At 42.9% G+C, this 23,544-nt stretch overlaps 1 protein-coding gene and 1 non-coding gene across 2 annotated transcripts; both read right to left on the reverse strand.

Annotated features, from left to right (window-relative positions):
- Positions 1 to 12,118, reverse strand: ndufaf4 (NADH:ubiquinone oxidoreductase complex assembly factor 4). Its single transcript, XM_041187187.1, has 3 exons — positions 11,870 to 12,118; positions 3,177 to 3,271; positions 1 to 1,113 (listed from the first exon to the last, which is right to left on the reverse strand). The coding sequence occupies exons 1-3, from the start codon at positions 12,003 to 12,005 to the stop codon at positions 814 to 816; spliced, it is 531 nt and encodes a 176-aa protein (XP_041043121.1). The 5' UTR covers positions 12,006 to 12,118; the 3' UTR covers positions 1 to 813.
- Positions 12,119 to 17,476: 5,358 nt separating this feature from the next.
- On the reverse strand, positions 17,477 to 17,641 carry LOC121278493. The gene has a single exon (XR_005943164.1). It is a non-coding gene; the product is annotated as a U1 spliceosomal RNA (small nuclear RNA).
- Between the last annotated feature and the right edge of the window lie 5,903 nt (positions 17,642 to 23,544).

A 23,544-nucleotide genomic window follows, 5' to 3' on the forward strand; every position in this document is an offset into this window, starting at 1 on the left:
AGCTTTCTTTCTCTTTTATTAAATCCGCAAGGTTGCTCAAATTTACTTGTACTTATCAATCCGAGGAACCAAACATTCTGAAGCTTTAGCGCGAGAAACGAATTAGAACTACCTTAGAAAGACACTAATGAATAGAGGGGAGTGAAATCACAGCCGCAATGAAATATTGTTATTCACAATTTGGATTTCCAATGTTTGTAGACAAAACATTTTAACTGTATCCAAGGTTAAAGTACGTTCACAAGCTTATAGGAATTAAAGAAATCTATTTGCACTTTACCACTCATTTTACATTAACAGAACTAACTCAATATACAACACATTGAGATAACCACCTTGCTGACCAAGGATTAAGCAAAGACAATTTTATATAGCAAGAGGCCTTTATTGAAACCAGGCAGTGAGTAGTCAGTATAAAGCTTATAGTTTCTAACATGTACTAGAAACTGGAAAATACAGTAATCCACATGAAGCTGGCAGAGTGGTTGCACATTTCCAAGGTTTATTGTTCCTGAGTTTTAATGGGATAGATAGATTGTAGTGAGACACTCACTATAATATGAACAGTTAGCAAGTGAAAAGCCACAGTGCAGTGATGATAATATATTGTGGGGTAGATCACATCTAGAATACAACTTTGTGGCCCTGTACTAGTTCACCCACAGGTCTCAGTAAAAGCCCAATGCTTCCAGACACAATATCCATACTGTTCCAATGACCTGAACACATTGCAAACCTTAAATACAGTAAAGATATCAAAGTCATTTAATAGAAAGAATTAAAGTATGAATAGTCTGAAAGTGTGCATATTTACTAACTTGCAGTTATACGTTCTTTATCATTTTGTTCTGGAGGTAGAATTTTTATTTCAAATGGTTTGAAAAATTCCAGCAGTCCTTTAACGTCTTTAAGTTCTAGACTGTAATCTTCAGCTATTTTGTCAGTTGTCCATATTTTGGGCTGAAGTTTGTGGTTGTTGAGGATTGTAAGAGCCTCTGGTATGCTCAACTTGCCTTTGGGAACCTTTGTAATGTTGAACAGCTCATAATTCAAAGTAGATTTGAGAAGTCTGTGCTCTTGCAGCTGCTTGGATGTTTCAGCACTTACATGTTTCTAGAAAGTTGAAATAGTGAAAACAGTAAAACGGCTAGGGCAACGGTAATTATTAGGAAGGAAGACTGCTTCAAGGAACAACATATGACATAATCAAAAGTTTCAATATGTTGCAGCAGACCTGCTCTACTGAAAGTGGAGCAGATTTGGAATCAAGTGCATTTGTAATTGAGAAGAAATAGAAAAGACCTTCCATGATAGCAAAATCCATAACTCATCAGCATGCATGGAAGCAGAGGAGTATAGAGAGCCAACCATCACTGGTGAAATGTTAGGCATATTGCACAAGACCACATTTACAGATAGTCACAAGTTTTTCTTCAAATCAATTTGAATGGAAATTGTTTAATTTGATAAAGTAGTCAATTCACTTCCCACAGGGCTGTTCCATTAAGACTTTCAGTGCATATTGCTGTATGATCTTCCCTCACCCAGCATGTGTAATTTTTATGAGGGGGTCATTACATTTGAAACGATTGTCAAGTTTTTCCATCTTGGGAGTCCAATTTTTTCATCTGATTTACACACATCTTCAAGTACTGTGAAGACGACCCAGTACATTGATTCCTGAAATTCATTTCAGCTGCACAGCTTTGCAAATGGAGATAGAGTGTTTCCTATATAAACAACCTATTGATATTAAAGCAGCTAGCTGCAACACAAACATGAGAGGAAAGGACAAACTCACAATGTATCAGTATAATCTGTTACCAAGATTTCATTACTTTTTAATGGATGCATAAATTACACCCATTATTACTGAGGCAGACAGGCCTGAGCACTTGTTAAAATTTATTTGTTCATGGGATACGGGTGTCGCTGGCTCGACCAACATTTATTGCCCATCCCTAATTGCCCTTGAGAAGGTGGTGGTGAGCTGCCTTCTTGCATCGCTGCAGCCCATGTGGTGTAGGTACACTCACAGTGCTGTTAAGGAGGGAGTTCCAGGATTTTGACCCAGCGACAGTGAAGGAATGGAGATATAGTTCCAATTCAGAATGGTGTGTGGCGTACCCACGTATCTGCTGCCCTTGTCCTTTTCGGTGGTAGAGGTCACGGGTTTGGAAAGTGCTGTCAAAGAAGACTTGATGAGTTGCTGTAGTGCATCTTGTAGATGGTATACACTGCTGCCACTGTGCGTTGGTGGTGGAGGGAGTGAATGTTGAACATGGTGGATGGGATGTCAGTTAAGCAGGCTGCTTTGTCTGCTCCCAAGCATCTTTTCCACCTTCCTACTGGTCAACAGAAGTTATCAGAGAGAGCCAAATACTGCTCTCCCTATAGCTTGGTACTTCCTAATTTAATTGCTCCAGTATTGAATTGAGTGGAGTCAGAGTCAAACGTGCTTCCGAATCTGGTCCACTGTACTTAGTGCGACACGGAATAAATTAAAGGTGGTGTTATCATAAGAGCATCTTACAAACTTAACTTAAATTGTTTGTTGATTTGAAAATCCATTCATTTCCCTACTCCGAAAAACCCTTTCATCTGCAGAAGACTTCTAACCCGTTGTTAATCTGCTGCAAATTCAATAAGAGAGGTAACCAAAATGGATCAGTCAAACAATGTTTGCATCTGCTACTGACATCCAGAAAAAAAAAGTTTCCTTTGGATTGGCAAGCCTTTTGAAAATAAAAGTTAGTACTTCAATTTTTGTTTTAAATTGTCAAAACAGATTGAGGATTAAAAAACTGCATGAGAGATTTTAAAAACTGTTGTCACTTGACACCACTGAGAAGCGAAACATCAGGTACAGTTATAATGGAGAAAACAGTGAGAGGAAAATGACAGAAATTCTACAGTATTGAGAACAAGTGCAGAATTACAAAGCACTAAGAACCATACCTGTTCATCATTTGAAAGGATTTTGTGTAGCAGCTGCAGTGTAGGCACATTTGAAAGGTAATGTTCATTTTACTTATCATGCTAAAATCAGCACTTTGTGATGGAAGCAAAGGGTCATGAAGTAAATTATTTGCCAAAACACAAGACAAACAAAAGTTTCATCCACAGTGTGGTTCAGCATTATATTTTCAGCAGTGTGTATCCGTTACAGTGCTTACCTTTGCAGGAATATCCTTGGAATCAACATAAACATCTTTGAGTAAAGACAAAAGTTTTTCATTCTTGTTATGAGCTTCATGTACTTCAGGGTGGTCTATAAAAGAACATTGGAATTTAATTGCATGATTCTGAAACAAAAGACACCAACTAAGCCCCAAAAAAACACAAGAACGGACTGTTTTGCCGTGTAACACAATATACATATTTATGAATTAGTTAATTAAAGGAATCATGCACAATGCAGGAAGTGATTAATTATGGTGCATCTTGCAGCACAACTCCCTGCTAAATTCTCTACTAATGGCTCTTTAATTTCAGTCAGTATTAACCCATCTACAAGCAGAGAGATTTTCAAACTCATCACTGAAATTTATGGTCATATACGTTTTGCCATTCTTGGCTCATCTAGAGTGACTGCATTGGAAGCAGCTGGGAGAAGGTTTACTGACTGGAATGGGCGGGTTGCCTTATGAGGAAAGATTAAGACAGGCCAGACTTGTATCTGCTGGAGTTTAGAAGAATAAGAGGTGACATGATTGAAACAATATGATCCTGAGGGATTTTGACAAGGTGGGTGTGAAGAAGATGTTTCCTCTTGTGGGAGAATCCAGAACTAGGGGTTGCTGTTTAAAAATAAGGAGTCGCCCATTTAAGACAGAGATGAGGAGAAATTTGTTTTCTCTCAGAGGAAGTGAGTCTTTGGAACTCTCTTCCCCAAAAGACGGTAAAAGCAGAGTCTTTGAATATTTTTAAGGCAGAGCTAGATAGATACTTGATAAGCAAAGGGGTGAAAGGTTATCGGGGGTAAGTGGGAATGTAGAGTTGAGGTAACAATCAGATCAGCTATGATCTTATTAAATGGTGGAGCAGGCTCGAGGGGCCGAGTGGCCTCCTCCTGCTCCTAATTCGTATGTTCATATGTAAAAGAAATTTAAAGCTCATTACTGAAATAGCACCTGGGCTAGATAGAGAATTTTTTTCGAATCTCTAATTAAGGATGTAATTACCATGTATCTAGATAAGGAGAAAATAGTTAAGAGTAACCAGCACTGATTTCAAAAGAAGCGATCATGCTCGAAAAAACCTCCTAGAACTCCTGAGGTGGTACAGATGTGGTAGGTGTGGGAAATGCAGTGGATGTTGTGTGCAAGGACTATATTAAAGCATAAGACAAGGTACCGCATAAAAGAGTAAGATTAAGGAGTATGGAGTATATCAAGCTGATTGAAAAATTAGTTAGAAGGGATCAAACAGAGATTTGGAGGTAAGGTTGTTTCCCAGTCTGACTGGCAGTGAGTAGTGGTGTCCCAAAGGTTTAGATTCTGAAGCCTCTTCTTTTCACTGCCTATTTTATAATCCATTATACGGCATCAATGGATACTTTGAGCTGTAGTCACTGTTGTAAATCTCCAAAGTGTGTTGGCACACATCAAACAGAAACAACTTTGCTGGCTCGGCCACGTTTGTAGGATGGAAGACAGTTGCACACCCAAGGACTTTTCGTACTGCGAGATAGCCTGAGCCAAAGCCAGAAACAGAAGATCAGTAGGACACCCAAAGGTGTCCACTTCAAGGATGCTTGAAGGCCCTAAACATCAATTTTCGCACTGGAAGACGCTAGCCGACCAGAAGGAAATGGCAAGATCGCCTGGGGGCCAGCATGTACCACCATGAAGATCAATGGCTGCAGCAGCTTGGCAACAGGGTTGCCAACACCGAAAATAACCCACAACCACACCTAATAACCACTTCATATGTGGCACTTGTGGCAGAATCTGCCTCTCATGGATTGATCTTTTCAGCCATCAGCAAAGGAGCAACATATGAAGCTACTCCACCCCGAACAAATTTGGTCAACACTGGAGCGCTGCTTTGGGCTGCATTAGAATGCTTCAGTTGGAGTTTTGTGAGAGAGGGGGATCAGTCAAGAGGGAAGGTGGAATCCTTTCATTTTCTACCTTTCCTCATTCAGAAGGGTGGTAGCTTTGGTAAGTAGGACCTCGTAAGTATTTCTTCTGTCCTTAATATTCTCTAAACTAGAGGAAGTAAAAGTAAAGGAAGTAATTTAAGGGTAAGTCATGGCAGGCAGCTCTGCCAAGTGGGAATGCTCCTCCTGTGCGATGTGGGAAGTCAGGGACACTTCCAGTGTCCAGGATGACCATGTGTGCAGGAAGTCTCTCCAGCTGCAGCTACTCGAAATCCACATTTCAAAGCTGGAGCCGTGGCTGAAGTCACTGTGGAGCATCTGCAAGGACAAGATCTTTGTGGACAGCATGTACAGTGAAGTGGTCACATCGCAGGTAAAGAGTGCACAGACAGAAAGGTGACTGCCAGACAGAGTAAAAGGACTAGGCAGGTAATGCAGGAGTCCCCCAGATCCATCTCCCTCTCCAACAGATTTTCTGATTTGGATACTGCTGGGGGAGTTAGTTTCTCAGGGGAATGCAGCAAGAGCCAAGCCCTTGGCACCATGAGTGGCTCAGCTGCACAGAGTGGAGGGGAAAAAAAAAAGAGTGGGAGAGCAATAGTGATCAGGGATTCTATCATAAAGGGAACAGATAGATGTTTTTGCAGCCAGATTTGACACCATGATGGTATGTTGCCTCCCTGGTGCCAGGGTCAAGGGTGTCAACTCAGTGGTTGCAGGACATTCTGAAGGGGGAGGGTGAACAACCAGAGGTCGTGGTCCATATCGGTACCAACAACATAGGTAAAAAAAGGAATGAGGTCCTGAAAACAAAATATAGGGAGCTAGGAAATAAATTAAAAAACAGGACCTCAAAGGTAGTAATCTCAGGATTACTCCCAATGCCAGCGAGATCAGGAATAGGAGAACAGACCAGAAGAATGCGTGGCTGCAGAGATGGTGTAGGAGGGAAGGATTTAGATTGCTGAGGCAATGGGACCAATTCTGGGGAAGATGGGACCTGTACAAGCTGGATGGGTTGCACAACAGCAGAGTCCGGACCAATATCCTTGCAGGGTATTTGTTAGTACTGTAGGGAAGAGTATAAATAGATTGGCGGGGGATGGGAACCTGAGCAGGGAGACACAAGAGAGGGAAACAAATATAGGAATGAAAGACAGGGAAGCAGAAAGCAAAAGTGGAAGGCAGAGGAAAGAAGGGCTAGCAGTAAATAGGGCCATAGTACAAAAAAGATGTGTAAAAATGTTAAGAAGACAAGTCTAAAGACACTGTATCTGAATGCAAGGAGCATTCACAATAAGATAGATGAATTAACAGCGCAAATAGATGTAAACAGGTACGAAATGATTGGAATAACGAGAAGCAGGAATTCATGGAAATTAGTATAACTAAAGCAATAGTGCTGGAGAAATTAATAGGACTGAAAGCCGAAAAATCCCCAGGGTCCAATAATCTACATCCCAGGGTACTAAAGGAGGTGGCCATGGAAATAGAAGATGCATTAGCTGTCATCTTCCAAAATTCTGTATATTCTGGAACAGTCCCGGCAGATTGGAGGACAGCAAATGTTACCTCACCATTTAAAAACAGAGAGAGGGAGAAAACAGCGAATTATAGACCGATTAGCCTACTAACAGTAATCAGGAAATGCTAGAGTCTATTATAAAGGATGTGATAACAGGACACTTAGAAAATATCAATGGGATTAGACAAAGTCAACATGGATTTATGAAAGGGAAATCATGTTTGACAAACCTACTGGAGTTTTTTGAGGACCTAACTAACAGAATAGATAAGAGAGAACCAATGGATGTGGTGTATTTTCAGAAAGCTTTTGATAAAGTCCCACATAAGAGGTTAGTGTGTAAAATTAAAGCAAATGGGATTGGGAGTAATATATTGGCATGGATTGAGAATTGGTTAGCAGACAGGAAACAGATTAGGAATAGATGGGTCTTTTTTGGAGCGGCAAGCGGTGACTGGTGGGGTACCGCAGGGATCAGAGCTTTGGCCCCAGCTATTCACAATTTATATGGATGAAGGAACCAACTGTAATATTTCCAAGTTTGCTGATGACACGAAACTTGGCAGGAATGTGAGAAACGAGGAGGGGGTTAAGAAGGTTCAAAACAATTTATACAGATTGAGTGAGTGGACAAATACATGGTAGATGCAGTACAACATAGATAAGTGTGAAGTTATCCACTTTGGTAGGAAAAACAGAATGGCAGAGTATTATTTGAATCGTGATTGATTGGGAAATGTTGATGTACAAAAGGACCTAGTTGTCCTTGTACACCAATCACTGAAAGCAAGCATGCAGATGCAGCAAGCAGTTAAGGCAGCAAATGGTATGTTGGCCTTCATTGCGAGAGGACCTAAGTACAGGAGCAAGGATGTCTCACTGCAGCTGTACGGGGCCTTGGTGAGACTACACCTGCAGCAGTGTGTGCAGGCTTGGTCTGCTTACCTAAGGAAAGATATACTTGCCATAGAGGGAGTGCAGCAAAAGTTCACCAGACTGATTCCTGGGATGGTAGGATTGTCGTATGAGAGATTGGGTCTACTAGGCTTGTATTCACTGGAGTTTAGAAGAATGAGAGGGCATCTCATTGAAACGTATAAAATTCTGACAGGGATGGACAGACTGGATGCAGGGAAGATGTTTCCTCTTGGGGGGGTCTAGAACAAGGGGTCACATTCTCAGGATAGGGGGTGGACCATTTAGGACTGAGATGAGGAGAAACTTCTTCACTCAGAAGGTGGTGAACCTGTGGAATTTTCTAGCACAGAAAGCTGTGGAGGCCATGTCACTGAATATATTTAAGAAGGAAGTAGTTGGATTTCTGTACTCTAAAGGCGTTAAGGGGTACAGGGAGAGCGCGGGAGTATGTTGTTGAGACAGAGGATCAACCATGATCATACTGGATGACGGAACAGGCTCAAAGGGCCGAATGACCTACTCCTGCTCCTATTTTCCATGTTTCTATGATTTGCTGCATGGCCATCATCTTATGTAGATGGAAGAATGCCGACAACACCGAATGTTTATGAATAATTTGCACACAGACCTAGGGGATAATATCAAAATAGGGGGTATGGTTCACTGTTTAGAAGACCAAAGGAAGCTGAAAAGTGACTGGTACTGAAATGGGAGAATGGGCAAACAAAGTAGGTGGAATTCAATTTCAGTAACCATGAGGCGACATATTTTGATCTAAAAAATAACAGCAATAATTGAACATAAATAGTGTTGGTGAAGAGTAAAGGGATTTGCGGGTACAGGTTTACAAGATGTTAAAGGCAGCACTTCAGATTAATAAGACTTTATTACACGAGGAAAGCTCTACACTTTAAGAAGGAACTGAGATTCATAGAGGGTATAACAGAGATTCAATAGGATGAGTCCTGGGATCAGCAAATACACATAAAAAGGAAGACTTGAAAACTTACAGCTTTTTGTTAGAACAATACAGACCACGAGGCAATATGATGGCTCTTGGTCTGACAGCTCCCTAGGAGACTTGAATTTCCCTCTGTCCATTACAGTTTGCACTTTGGCTGCTGCTCCAGACCTAAGCCAATCATTCATTTCCCCTTAGCTGGCTCAATACCAAACTTGGTTTCTGCTCCTGCTTAGTACCTTGGGACATTTTACAATGTTAAAGTCACTATATAAATGCAAATTGTTGCGGTTGATATGCGAGAGGTTTTTGCAATCACAAAAGGATGGGGTAGCATCGACGTAAGCAGATTGTTTGGTAATTGAAGGATCCAGAATGAGAGTCACAGATAAAAGATAAATTGCAAGGGATTTTGGATAAACCTGAAAGAAACTCTTCACACGATTGAGAGGCTGTGGAATTCACTTTCAGAAATAGTGGTTAGCAGAAACTGTCAACATTCAAGATTGGATGGATAAATAGATTAAGGAAAAAGGGACCTAGCAATTGGGCAGATAAATGCCGTTAAGAACTGTGTGATTGCAGGGAGGATAAACGGTGACATGCATGTGTTGGACCAATTGGCCCCTTCTCTGTGTTGTACTGTCAATGTACTCCTATAAATTAAGGGCTGGTAAAAGAACAGAGCTGGGAACATGCCAACTGGTACAAGAACAACTGATCTTATGAACTTTGTATGTGCCCAATCACAGTGAAGCAGCAGTTAACAAACCAAATTGAGCCAAATAAGCAAAATACTAAACACAACAACGGTGACATCAATTCTTCATGTGTCAGGTTTCTGGACAGCCCAGTATTGCATCCAGAGTTGGTCAGCAAGACACAAGGGCACCATCTAAGCACTGGCAGTGGTTCAAGAAACAATCAAGAGACTAATTCCTAGCATCAGAGACTGAAATGTCAGAAAAAAATTGAAGAAACTCTAGACTTCTCTTCAAAGGTCATGACCTTATATAACAGGAATGTCATTTCTTATGCACTACATAGTCACTTATAAAGTATAAAATCAATTAACTTATTGCAATGTGGGTTTTAAAACTCAGCTCCAAGTTGAACAGTACAGTGGAAAGAAGTCAAGAAGGCACTCAATGCCAACTTTGTTAACTCCACATTATTACAACTATGCAGCTCTTCCTTGAGGCTTTTCCCTACCTGGTTGAGGCTCTGTAACTACAAAAATGGGAAAAATATATATTTATTAAGAGCTTCCATCTCACTGAGGAAGTTTCAGGCCAATCCACAGCCAACAACCTGCTCTGAAAACTCTGCTCACATTTTGATAGCTGAGACAATCCCCAATAATTCTAAAACAATTAATAAGATTCCAAATAATACAACCCACAGCATTGTTTAAAAATGAGTCAATCACCCAATCTCCCAACAAATCCTTTAAAAAGTTCCAGAATCTGGATCCAGATCCACATCTTCAACAAAAACTAATCAGTACTTCTTGGGCCATACCCTACCTGCATACCAAGGTTCATTGAAATCCATCAGTTTTTTAAATATATTGTTTGCAAACAGATCAACAGGGGCAAAATATTGGCCAGGATCTACTGAGGAGTGGCAATCATCATCAGGTTGCCTCTGTGTCCAGAAATTTCTATGACCTGATGCTGCTCCGCATTTGTAGCGGGATCTTTCAAACCAGAAAATGCAGAGTGCAGCATCCCTCAAGGAACACCATCGGATCTTATTAAAGTCAGGAGAGACAAGATACGCCGCCTTTTTTAGCATTAGCTGCCTAATGGAAAATTCAAATGTCCAATCTGAAGGTGAGTGAATGGGTGAGGTGGGTAAGGGATAGGTGGATAAGTGGACGAAAGGGTAGTCAGATCAGGGAGTAGTCAGGGAGTGGGAGGTGGTGATTGGGAGTGCCAGTTGTGTAGTTACCCAGGAGTTAAACTAGGTTTTAATCTGTCTAACATTTTCTTGTTAAGTACAGAGGAACTGCCCAAAGTCTCACACTCTAACTCAGAGACATTTGCAGAGGCTAAGGGGGAATGGGGGAGCAGGTGAATTGCCCGTCGGAAGTTTCTTTTTTATTCATTCATGGGATGTGGGCATCGCCAGCTGGGTGAGCATTTATTGCCCATCCCTAATTGCCCTTGACAAAGTGGTGGTGAGCTGCCTTCTTGAACTGCTGCTGTCCATGTGGTGTAGGCACACCCACAGTGCTGTTGGGAAGGGAATTCCAGGACTTTGACCCAGTGACAGTGAAGGAATGGTGATATATTTCCAAGTCAGGATGGTGAGTGATTTGGAGGGGAACTTGCATGTGGTGGTCTTCCCATGTGTCTGCTGCCCTTGTCCTTCTAGATGGTAGTAGTCATGGGTTTGATACTTCCCAGACAATTTTCAGAGATTACTGGGTTGGGAATTCCATGGGGTCCTGACAAGCATCTTCAGTCATACATCTGCTTGGCCATTACCTCCCCCAGGTAATTATACCCAGTCTGGTTCAGTCAGAGATGGCTGGGGGATGAATCAATGGAAGGAGGTGAAGGCTGGGGGTTGGGGGGGGCGGCGGGAAGAGTCAAAATTATACCTTTCGTTTTCAAAATGTTACAATTGCCCAAATAGTGATTTACTCGAGTTTATGTTGGACAAGCAGTCTGACAGCTCAGTCAGCCAAGGGGTCAGAAGGGGCAGCAGACAAGCCACAAAAAAACTCCAACTGCAGTAACATCAACACTCTTAAGTTAAAGTGACCTTGAAACACAATATTGTTATCACGGTGTAATTATTTCATTTTCGGCTAGGTATTTCTCTCCAACAGTGATCGTAGCAGTCTGTAAAGTCAGGAAAGTTCTCACAATAAAATTCCGCAATCTGTACGGTTCACAATTTATAACTTATTTAACAGAATTGAATCTCACGTACAAATTAAACTAGTCACCTATTTGGGTTTATTTTGAGGCCAGAAGGGGGGGGGGGGGCACATCAAACATTACAGGGATTTTACTTCATAAAAATAAATCACAGGAACCAAGTGAGAAAAACATTGGTCTCCCGGTTAAAATTGAGTGACTTGAAAAATAATTAAAGCGAGACAAGGCTGGGGTGGGGGGTGTTAGTCATACAACTTCAAGATCACCTTGACCTCCCAGCTCCATACGAACTAACTTGGTTTGCAAAAATCTCTCAAATTTGGGGAACTGCGAAAACCAAAGCAAAAGCATACACATCCCACTCAAGAGAGGAAACGGTCCGGTTGGGTTTGAGTGCCCAAGCCGCGCACCCAGCCTTGCCCAGCTGCCGCATTGCCCTGTTCGCGCGAATGGTTGACAGTGAGGCTCACCGCTGAGCGGCTGCTCGATCAGTGCCTCACTGCTCGGGTGCCTCGGTGCGATCCTCGGCTTCTCTTTGCTGATCTGCCTGTGCGCTCTGTTCTCTAGGTTAAAGTTCCGCATCGCACGTGTCAAACGCGCCCCCATTGTCACATTCTTCTTAAGCCTCCGGACAACGTTCCGAAGAACACCTGGTTTCCCGGAGCAACGTACTGAGGAGCTCTCCGTTTCCCAGACAGTCCACGCGACGCTAACAAGAACTCCCCATGCAAAAGATAAAACACAAGACTTGCAAATACCAACAACAGCAAGAGGTACCGCCGCCTACTGGAAGATAGGGCAGGAGGAATGGGCTTGTATTTTTTTTAATTCAGAAGGGAGGGAGTTTCAGATGACAATGCTTAAAAGACTTGATTGAAATATTGTTCAGTCACAGACAGACATACTCATTCAGTCTCATTTTCCTATTTATATAATTTGTAATTATTTTTGGCTAGATGTTCAAGTATGCCAAATATTTCACAGCAATTCCCACTGATTACATGGAAAAAACAAGGAATAGTTTTTATTTTAAAAAGTATTAGAAACTTAAAGCAGCCTTTATTTTTAAACATTAATATTTTGGAATCCTGAAATTCCTAGCATCTTCTTCAGATGTTGAAACCAAATCATTAAGATGGTGGTTTTCTGGGCTCACTGGCATGTTGTTTCCTCACCATTTCTTGAGGCAGGATACAGTTTATCTTGCCACTCTCCGAGAACTCTGACAGAGTACTTTAAAAGTAGAAAACATCACAAGGTTGTTCATGGGTGATTCTCTTTAAGACTAAAAAGTTCTAATTGATATAGCTTGGCAGGTTCAGAAGATATTTAGATGGAAATTGTTCCTGTGCAGTTTGACTTGTGTTTGTAAGTCATTGGCTGCTCACCACAAGGTCAAAAAAGCAGCAAAGAATTAACTGACTTTCCTTTTTATATTTTTCTTTAAACAAGATTATTTTGTGATTCAAACAAAGTTGACAATTTGAAACATGATACTCAACACTTACATCTATAAATATAAAAGGTGAATTTGTTTGCAATTGTACAGTTAAACAAAACCAATAATATACACTTCTAACTTGCAATCCACCTCTGCCCCTCCACCTCTCGTCTACAGGCTGACTCTCTGTTGCATCATTGAAAAATACAATATCAGGTTCCACATGAATGTTAATGACACCCAGCTCTTCCTCACCAACACCTCTCTCAATCCCTCTGCTACCTCTAAATTGTCAGTTCTTTGTATCTTTATTCTTGTGATGTGAATGTCACTGGCAGGGCTAGCATTTTTTGCCCATCCCTCATTGTCCTTGAGAAGGTGGTGGTGGACCGACTTCTTGAACCGCTGCAGCCCATGTGGTGTAGGTACACCTACAGTGCTGTAAGGGAGGGAGTTCCACAATTTTGACCCAGTGAAAGTGAAAAACGGTGATATAGTTCCAAGTCAGGGCGGTGTGTGGCTTGGAGGGGAACTTGCAAGTGGTGGTGCTCCCAAATATCTACGGCCCTTGTTCTTCTTGGTGGTAGAAGTTGTGGGTTTGAAAGGTACTGTTGAAGGAGGCTTTGATGAGTTACTGCAGTGTATCTTGTAGATGGAACACACTGCTGCCATTAAACACTGGTGGTGGAGGGAGTGAATGTTTGTAAATGGGTGCCATCAAGGAGGCTCTTTGTCTTACATGGTGTCAAGCTTGTTGAATATTGTTAGAGCTGCACCTCATCCAGATAAATAGAGAGTATTCCATCACATTCATGACTTGTGACTTGTAGATCGTGGACAGACTTTTGGGAGTCAGGAGGTGAGTTCCTCGCCGCAGAATTCCCAGTCTCTGACCTGCTTTTGTGGCCGTAGTGTTTATATGACTTGTCCAATTAAGTTTCTGGTCAATTGGAACCCCAAGGATATTGATGTAAATGTGTTGGAAGCAGTTCAGAGAAGGTTTACTAGACTTATACCTGGAATGGGCAGGTTGTCTTATGAGGAAAGCTTGGATAGGCTAGGCTTGTATCTGCTGGAGCTTAGAAGAGTAAGGGGTGACTTGATTGAAACATATAAGATCCTGAGGGATCTTAACAGGGTGGATGTGGAAAGGATGTTTCTTCTTGTGGGAGAATCTAGAATAGGAGTCACTGTTTAAAAATAAAGGTCACCCATTTAAGACTGAGAAGAGGAGAATTTTTTCTCTCCGAGATTCATGACTCCAACCAGTGAAAAGTTTCCCTCCCAATTCCCATTGACTTCAATAGCTTGGACTCTTTGGTGCCACAGTCGATCAAATGCTCCATGATGTCAAGGGCCGTCACTCTCATCACAACTCTGGAGTTCAGCTCATTTGTCCATTTTTGGATCGAGGCTGCGATGAGGTCTGGAGCTGAGTGGCTTTGGGGAACACAAACTGAATATTGGTGAGCAGGTTTTTTTATCTGAACAAGGGCCACTTGATACCTCTGGTGAGGACACTACTATCATTTTGCTGATGATTGAGGGTGGACTGATGGAGCAGTAATTGGCAGGGTTGGATTTGTCCTGCTTTTTGGGACAATTTTCCACACTGTTGGGTAGTTGCCAGTGTTGTAGCTGCACAGGAACAGATTGGCTAAGGGCACAGCTCATTCTGGAACAAAGTCTTCAGTACTACACCAGGATGTTGTCAGGGACCATTGCCTTTGCTATATTGCTTGTCTGACATCCAGTACTGGATAAGCAGAAATTTACTTCAACAAAAAATTGGGAACGATGAAATCATCGTCTCCAGTTCCAACCTTTACAAACACCACTGCCTTGCTACCTGCTCCATAACCTCTCTCTGGCAACTGCCTGAGGCTGAACCAGACTACTCACAAACTTGGTGTCATATTTGAGTCCAAGATGACCTTCCAACACACATCCCAACTGTGAATAAGACTGCTTATTTCTACCTCTGTATCATCACCCAACATTACCCTTCTGCCGTTAGCTGTCAAGGCCTAAGCTCTGGAAGTCCATCCAAAAACTTCTACTGTCCTTTTCCTCTCTACCCTTGTTTAAGATGCTCCTTAAGACCAACCTCCTTGACCAAAATTTTGGTCTTAAATGTCATAGCGTGATAGAGTCATTATGGCATGGAGGAGGCCATTCGGAGCATTTGGAACAATCTCATCAGTCCCATTCCCCATTCTGTTCCCATGGTCTTGTGAGGTTAGTCCCCTAGAGTACTCATTCAATTTCCTTTTGACATCATTAATCATCTTCATTTCCAACACCCTTGTAGGCAACGAGTTCCAGGTCATCACCACTCACTGTAAAATCTTCACATTCCCCCCTCAAACCTTAAATCTGTGTCCCCCAGTTCTTGTACCATCAGCTAATGGCAACTTATTTGTCTGCCTTATCCAAACCCGTCATAATTCTGTACATTGCTATCAAATCTCCTCTCTGTCTCCTTTTCTCCAAGGGGAACAACCCCAGCTTTTCTAACCTAATCATGTAAATAAAATTCCTTATCCCTGGAATCATTCTTCTTTCCTAGTACTTCCTTGTGGGATTTGGTATTAAATTTGGTTTGATAATGCTACTGTAAAGTGCCTTGGGATGTTTCACTACTAAGGGGAGATGGTGGTATAGTGGTAATGTCACTGAACCAGCAATTCAGAGATCCAGGCTAATCCTCTGGGGGTGTGAGTTCAAGTCTCACCATGGTAGCTGGTCTCAATAAGGGTGACCATGAAACTATCACTGATTGTTATTTAAAAACCCATCTGGTTCACTATTTCCCTTTACAGAAGGAAATCTGCTATCCTGACCTGGTCTGGCCTACAGTGATGTGGTTGTCTCTTAACTGCCCACTGAAATGGCTTAGCACACCACTCAGGTCAAGGGCAATTGGGGATGGGCAAAATAAATATCTGGCCTTACTAGTGACACAAGCATCCCATGGAAGAATAAATTAAAGGTGCTATTCAAATGCAATTTGCTGCTGGTACAGATTCTTACTCAGGTTTGGCACTATAATAAATGTGCAATTGGGGATTTTTATACTTATACCAATTGGGTTGTTGTGTCCATGGGGATGAAGAACTCTGTGGCATAGTTTTTTTCTAAACTTTGAAAAAGTAATTTGCATCTATTTCTGTAAAATTAGGGTCACTGTCTGAATGCTGTGTTTGTAGATTTCAACATTGGTCATATCACACAGAGTGATGAGTGAATGGTTTGCAGTTTACCAGCTTCATCAGTTAGACACTGCTGATTAAGATGATGTTCTACATGTTATTATAAACTTACATTACACTGCGGCTAGCTACAAAATGCAAAAATGGAACACCTAGATTTGTGTTTTTACCTGAAGGTGACAAGGACAAAACAAAGCAGTTTGGTCATTGTAGCTCATTCCATTATACGTGCAGGCAGCATTCAGGCATCTGCCCTACTTCTACAAAAATGGACAAAATTGTTCTTCAAAAGAAAAAAAAAATCAAGGCCACAAACCTTAAGGAATGGGTTTGAAATAAGCAAAGTTATAGTTACGGTTTTATTGGCTTTGATTTATGAAGAAGCAGGGTTCACATTTACACAGTATTAATCTTATTTTCATGAAAGATCCTATATATATGGCACCCTCCATGTCACAAACTCACAATATCTTTAGACCCTGTAGGTCATAAGCCCATCATTCCCTCATGCCTCATGCATAACTATATCTTAAAATGGAAATACAATGATAAGAAAAATAAATATTTACTATTTTAGATGTATAAGCAGATCATGGTAAGACAGATAATGTTTTGTTTCATGATAGGAAAGCTACATCAGAAACATTCATTTGAGCCAGCAGTATGTTTTAAAACAGCAGCGTTCTGCCTTTTTCAACCTGGCTAACAGTGAAGAACATTTTCAACTGGTTATTGAAACAGCACAAAAACAGAATTACCTGGAAAATCTCAGCAGGTCTGGCAGCATCAGCGGAGAAGAAAAGAGTTGACGTTTCGAGTCCTCATGACCAAACATGAAAGTCCTCATGAAACAGCTACTGGGTTACAGTATTTTAACTGGCAATTTAATCTAAACTTTAATTTTAAGCAATGCAGGTAAACAGAACACTTGCCAACTGCAGAGTTAGTTGTGAGTAACCAGCTAAGAGTATTGACATCTTAACATATACTGTTGATTAAAAGTGTGACTACCTCCCACTCCCTTTCTAATTCTCCTTCTATTCATTTTGTCTCCAGTCTATAAGTCTCTCAAACAGTTTCTAGCTTTCCTTCTTTTTCTTTTCCCGTGTATATTTTATTTGCATCTGTGTCAGCATGCTGTAGTGGTAAACATTTTTGCCTTTTTACTTTCTTGATTAAAGCTGGTTTATTTTCAAGACAACTCCTCAGTGCTTCTGACTTCCACATAAAACATTCCAGCTGTATCTTTTTATTCTATTTAGATGGGATAATTAATGCCCATCACCAGCTTAATTAGCAATTGTTTTTAACAAGGTGCCACATGAACACAGGCACAAAATTTTTTTTTGCGGCTTATGTTGCTTGCATTGGATAAAAAACCTCGCTGAACAAAAATGTCGAAAGCTATTTTTTGAATTGGAAATCAGGGGAGAGCGCGAACGCAGTCCCCCACTACCACAAATTTTGCAGTCGAGTATCCCGCATTTGGGGACATCGCACGCGTCAGCACACCCGAAGTGCAATGGGCTAGCCTCATCCCGGGAGAACCTCCTTTTTTTTTTTCAAAAATATACTTTATTCATAAATCTTCAAAAACATTTCGAACCATTTCAATATCACCATTACAAAAATATAATCAGGTTCAACTTTTACAATGTGAATCACAAGGTGTATCAGTACAAACAATGAATATTACAATCATTTTAAGCTGTACAGCCTGAGGGGTTCTTTACAGTGCCCAGCCCCTCAGTGTACTATGGCAGAAAGGTCTTAGGCAGCGACCCTTCCCCATTGCGCCTTTGTGGCGGCTGCCCCAAGCTTAACTGTGTCCATCAGCACGTAGTCCTGGACCTTGGAATGTGCCAGTCTGCAACACTCTGTCAGGGACAACTCTTTGCGCTGGAAAACCAACAAGTTTCGGGCAGACCAAAGAGCGTCTTTCACCGAACTGATGATCCTCTAGCTGCAGTTGATGTTTGTCTCGGTGTGTGTCCCTGGGAATAGCCCATAGAGCACAGAGTCCTCTGTCACAGAACTGCTCGGGATGAACCTCAACAGAAACTACTGCATCTCTCTCCAGATCTTCTTTGCAAAGACACAATCTACAAGGAGGTGAACAACGGTCTCTTCCCCACCACAGCCACATCGAGGGCAACGTGCAGAGGGGGTGAGACTCCTGGCATGTAGGAAGGATCTTACAGGGAGGGCCTTTCTCACCACCAGCCAAGCTACATTTTGGTGCTTGTTGGAAAGTTCTGGCGATGAGGCATTCTGCCAAATGACTTTGTCAGTCTGCTCAGGGAACCATCCCACAGGATCCACCCTCTCCTTTTCCCTCAGGGTCTTTCAGACGTTACGTACTGACCACTGCCTGATGGACTTGTGGTCAAAGGTGTTTCTCTGCATAAATCTTCCCACGAGGGACAGGTGGTACGGCACAGTCCAACTACTTGGAGCGTTCCGTGGCAGCGTGGCCAGACCCATCCTTTGTAACACTGGGGACAGGTAGAACCTCAGCATGTCGTGACACTTGGTGTTTGCATACTGAGGGTCTACGCACCGCTTGATACAACCGCACACAAAGGTGGCCATCAGTATGAGGGCAATGTTGGGCACGTTTTTTCCCCCTTTATCTAGAGGCTTGTACATCGTGTCCCTGCGGACACGATCCATTTTCGACCTCCAGATAAAGCGAAAGAAGGCTCCGGTGATCGCCACCACACGGGAGTGTGGAATGGGCCAGACCTGCGCCACGTACAGCAACAGCGAGAGTGCCTCACACCTGATGACCAGGTTCTTACCCGCAATGGAGAGGGAGCGTCGCTCCCACATGCCCAGTTTCCTTTTCACCATAGACACTCACTCCTTCCAGTTTCTAACGCGTGCCCTGGTCCCTCCGAACCATATCCCCAGCACCTTCAGGCCGTCAGCCCTGACAGTGAAGGGTACAAAGGATCGGTCAGCCCAGTCCCCAAAGAACATGGCCTCGCTCTTCCCACGATTTACCTTGGCTCCCGAGGCCAGTTCGAACTGGTCGCAGATGTGGATAAGTCTGTGCACTGACAGCGGATCCGAGCAGAAAATGGCGACATCATCCATGTACAGGGAGACTTTGACCTGAATGCCTCCACTGCCTGGGATCGTCACTCGTCTTATGCCCGGATCCTTCCTGATGGACTCAGCAAAGGGTTCTATGCAACACACAAAAAGAACAGGCGAGAGAGGGCAGCCCTGCCTGACTCCAGATTTAATAGGAAAGCTATCTGATTCCCACCCATTGATAGAGACTGCACTACTGGTGTTAGTGTAGAGCAGTTGGATCCAATTGCGAATTCCCTCCCCAAACCCCATTTTGGAGAGCACATCCACCATATAGGTGTGCGATATTCTGTCAAAAGCCTTCTCCTGATCCAGGCTGATGAGGCAGGTATCCACACCCCTGTCCTGTACATAGGCAATCGTATCCCTGAGCAGCGCGAGGCTGTCAGAGATCTTCCTGCCTGGCACAATGCAGGTCTGGTCAGGGTGAATCACCAATTCCAGAGCGGATTTGACCCGATTGGCGATGACCTTGATTAGAATCTTATAATCCACATTCAACAGTGAAATGGGTCGCCAAATTCTAATTTCCTCCCTTTCCCCCTTGTGCTTGTAGATGAGGGTGATAATGCCTTTCCTCATGGATTCTGACATACTGCCGGCCAGGAGCATACTCTCGTACACTTCTAGCAGGTCTGGGCCGATCCAGTCCCACAGAGCCGAATACAACTCCGCCGGCAAGACGTCCCTTCCGGGAGTTTTACTCTTCTCGAAGGACTCAAGGGCCTCAGTCAGTTCGTCGGGAGTTAGCGCTTTGTCCAGACTCTCCCGCGTACTGTTGTCTAAGACCTCTGTGATAGAGGACAGGAAGGACTGGGAGGCCGTGCTGTCTGTGGGCTTCACGTCATACAATCCAGCATAAAAGGATTTGCTCCTCCTCAAAATGTCGGACTGTGATGACTTTACTGAGCCATCTTCTTCCTTCAGGCTGCTGATCACAGAGCTCTCTCTGTGTACCTTTTGGAAGAAGAAACGTGAGCATGTCTTATCCTGCTCCATGGAGCAGACTCTGGAACAGAAGATGATCTTGGAGGCCTCCGAGGCAAAAAGCGAGGCTTGCTGGCTCTTCACCTCTTGGAGTTCCTCCTTGACATCGACCCCCATCGACTGCAGCCGGAGCAGATTCTGCATGTTTTTCTGGAGTCGGGACATTTCCCTCTGTTCCTTTCTAGCTTTCTGGGTGCCTTTGAGGATGAAAAACCTCTTGATGTTTCCCTTGATCGCTTCCCACCAGTGTGTCAGTGACTCAAAGTGGGGTTTCATGGTTCTCCAACCTTTGTAATCCCTCTTGAGCTCCTCAATGTTCTCTGGGGTCAGCAGTTTCACGTTTAGCTTCCATGCCCCCCTGCCAACCCTCTGGTCTTCCTCTAAGTGACAGTCGGCCAGTAGGAGGCAGTGGTCAGAGAAGAACACCAGCTTGACGTCGGTGGATCTGACTGCGAATGCATGGGACACAAACAGGAAATCTATCCTGGAACAGACAGACCCGTCAGGCCGCGACCAGGTGTATCTACGCTGTGCTTCGTCTGCAGGGTTGCTGAAGATGTCATGCAGCTTGGCATCCTTTACTGTTTCTATCAGGGATCTGGACGTAGCGTCCAATCTGCTGTCGGCCCTGCCGGATCGTCCAGCTGCATCGATGATGCAGTTGAAGTCACCGCCCAGAATGACCGGCCTGGAGGTTGCCAGCAGCAGTGGGAGCTGCTGAAAAACCTCCAGCCGCTCAGCCCCTTGTGACGGGGTGTAGGTGTTAATTAACCGGAGTGGAGCATTCTTATACATTACGTCTGCTACGAGGAGGCGCCCGCCCACCACCTCCTTAACCTGGGAGACAGTGAAGTTGCCTCCCTGCAGCAGAATATCCAGGCTGGAGGAACGAGAGTCGTTTCCTCCCAACGAGATCGATGGCCCATGGGACCACCATCGTGACCATTGCCTGTAGGAGCTGAGGTACGGTATTGCACACTCCTGCAGAAACAACAGGTCAGCTTTGACCTTGGCAAGGTAATCCAATGTCGCAACACATCGCGTAGTAGATTTAATGCTACGCACATTTTTGCCTTACAAACTTAATCTGGTCTTAATTCCCTACCATCATATTTCTCGCCTGCCACTGATTTATCAGCCCTTGGTTCAGTAATCTCACCTCTGAGTGAGAAAACTGTGAATTGAAACACCACCCTGGAGACTTGAGCATGCGATCTAGACTAACACTTCACTGCAGATCCACATTGTTGGAGGTGCCATCTTTCAGATGAGGCATTAAACTGAGGCCCCTTCTGCCCTTTCAGATATGCATAAAAGATCCCATGCCACTAGTTGAAGAAGAGCATAAGTTCCCCTGGTGTCATGCACAATATTTATATCTCAACCATCAAAACAGACAATTTTGCCATTTATCACTTTGTTGTGAGCAAATTGGCTGTTGCTTTTCTCTACAAAAGTGACTGCGCTTCAAAAAATGTATTGGCTGTACTGCGCTTTAGGATGTTCTAAGACTATGTTAAGTGAATGTTCCTCTCTATCCCTTTCTTTCATTGTATATGATACTGTAATAGCCTCTTTCAGTTTCCCTCTCTCCCTCCTGCTCCTGAACTGATTTCTAATTTCTGCCTATTGCTTTTTTCTCTGAAAATAACCCCATGAAAATAATTCATCTATGAAAACTTACCTTAATAAAGTTGTAAGTGCCATGCTTTACCTTGTGCTGAAATCATTAGGAAAATTACCACTATAGCTTTTCTGCCAATGAGTTTTGAGTTAGGAAAAACATAGATTGGTTCCAGTCATATATAAGTATGGTGGGAGTTTTCACCATAGAATGTTTGTACGGACTCAGTCTGTAACGTGCTGTGAATTTTACGCACAAATCCTTGCTGAGAGTTGTAGTTGTATCCTCAGCTGGCTGGGGAATAGCTTTAGCAATGCCATGAATCGGAGACACAGGCCTTTGATAGAAAATGCTATTTGACTTCTTATAAATACAGAAGATGCTAAAGTACAGGGAAATGTTGTGGTCATTTTAAATATAGAAATATTTAATGTTTTATTATGTTATACCCTTGTTTCCAATAATGAGTTTCTCAGCTAGAGTTCAAGATAGCCTCGAAAAGAATGGAAAAAATGCGATTTTCGTGGCTTAGCATCTCTTTCTTTTGTAACTCTTTCGAGTACAAATCCGTTTCCATCTGTTTCAGATGAAGTTACATTGTTTCATAGTTTGCCGTTGTAAGATTTGAACTCTCGATCTTGGGGTTACAAACCCAGAACCATAACCACTTGGCTATTTAGGCCAAGCCTTCTCTTTGTTTTGTTTTGGCAACTTGCTTTGCAGTTTTTGTAACTGACTTTTTTCCGTTCCTAATTGCTTGTTAGTGCCTGGTAAATGGTTTATTTGTTTTTTTTATTGCTGCTTCATGAATGTACAAATGTGACACACAAATTCATATTTTTACAGGTATGGTGCTCAAAGTGTGATAGATAAAATTCATGCTAGATACAATGTTAATGCTTTAGCACACATCCCCTGGCGTTGCACATACAGGTTATACTGGATGGGGTTCCAAGGCGTGAAAGTGGGAAGAGAGGCACAGGGGAAGTTTCTGCACATTTTAATGATCAGTTTCAGAGTGGCATTGGTAGAAGCCAAAGAGCAAATGACCTATCGGCTCTAGTGAGAAAGACGCTCACCCTGTGTAAAATATCAGAAGAAAAATGGAGGGCAACATGCATTCAAAAAATTGATATTGAAATCATAATTCTGGCGCTGCACGATAACGTTGTAACGTTTCAAGTCTGAGATTTTCATGTTCATAATTCGTATTTCGCCAAATCATGTAACAATTAGAAATATGGATAAGGGAGGAGACACATGGGGGCTAGCCGCTTTCCACAAAGATTACAATGAAGACCCCTAATTTTGCACATCTGACTCGAGAATGTAATGGCAAAAAGCGCGGCAGCAGCTTGCTTTGACGCTTGCGGATCTACAATCCCATTGATTGGAAGTGACAATCCCTTATTTCGGTTCGGAAACGTGACCTATTTTAATGCAGATTGCATTCGCAAAGCACAGCCCCGGCTGCATTGTTTTGAAGGAAAGTGCAATCGGTGACGCTTTCATCAACATAGTTTGTCACTGGCGAACATTCCCCCCCCCCCCCATCATATTGTGAGCAACGTTAAAATATATGAAGAAAAAGAACACACATTCACACACACACACATAGGCTGTTGTTTGGCCAGTGTGCAACCTGTCAGCAAATCCCTCGCCAGCCAGCACAATGTTCCATGGATGGCCAGGCGCGCGCTTTGCGCCTCGCGTCACGTGTCAATCACCGTGCGCGCGCCGGCGCTCCAGCTCCGGCAGTGGAGCAAAGGCAGAGACATAGAG

The sequence above is a fragment of the Carcharodon carcharias genome, chromosome 5 (genome assembly GCF_017639515.1).
Source record: "Carcharodon carcharias isolate sCarCar2 chromosome 5, sCarCar2.pri, whole genome shotgun sequence".
NCBI classification, from domain to species: Eukaryota; Metazoa; Chordata; class Chondrichthyes; order Lamniformes; family Lamnidae; genus Carcharodon; species Carcharodon carcharias.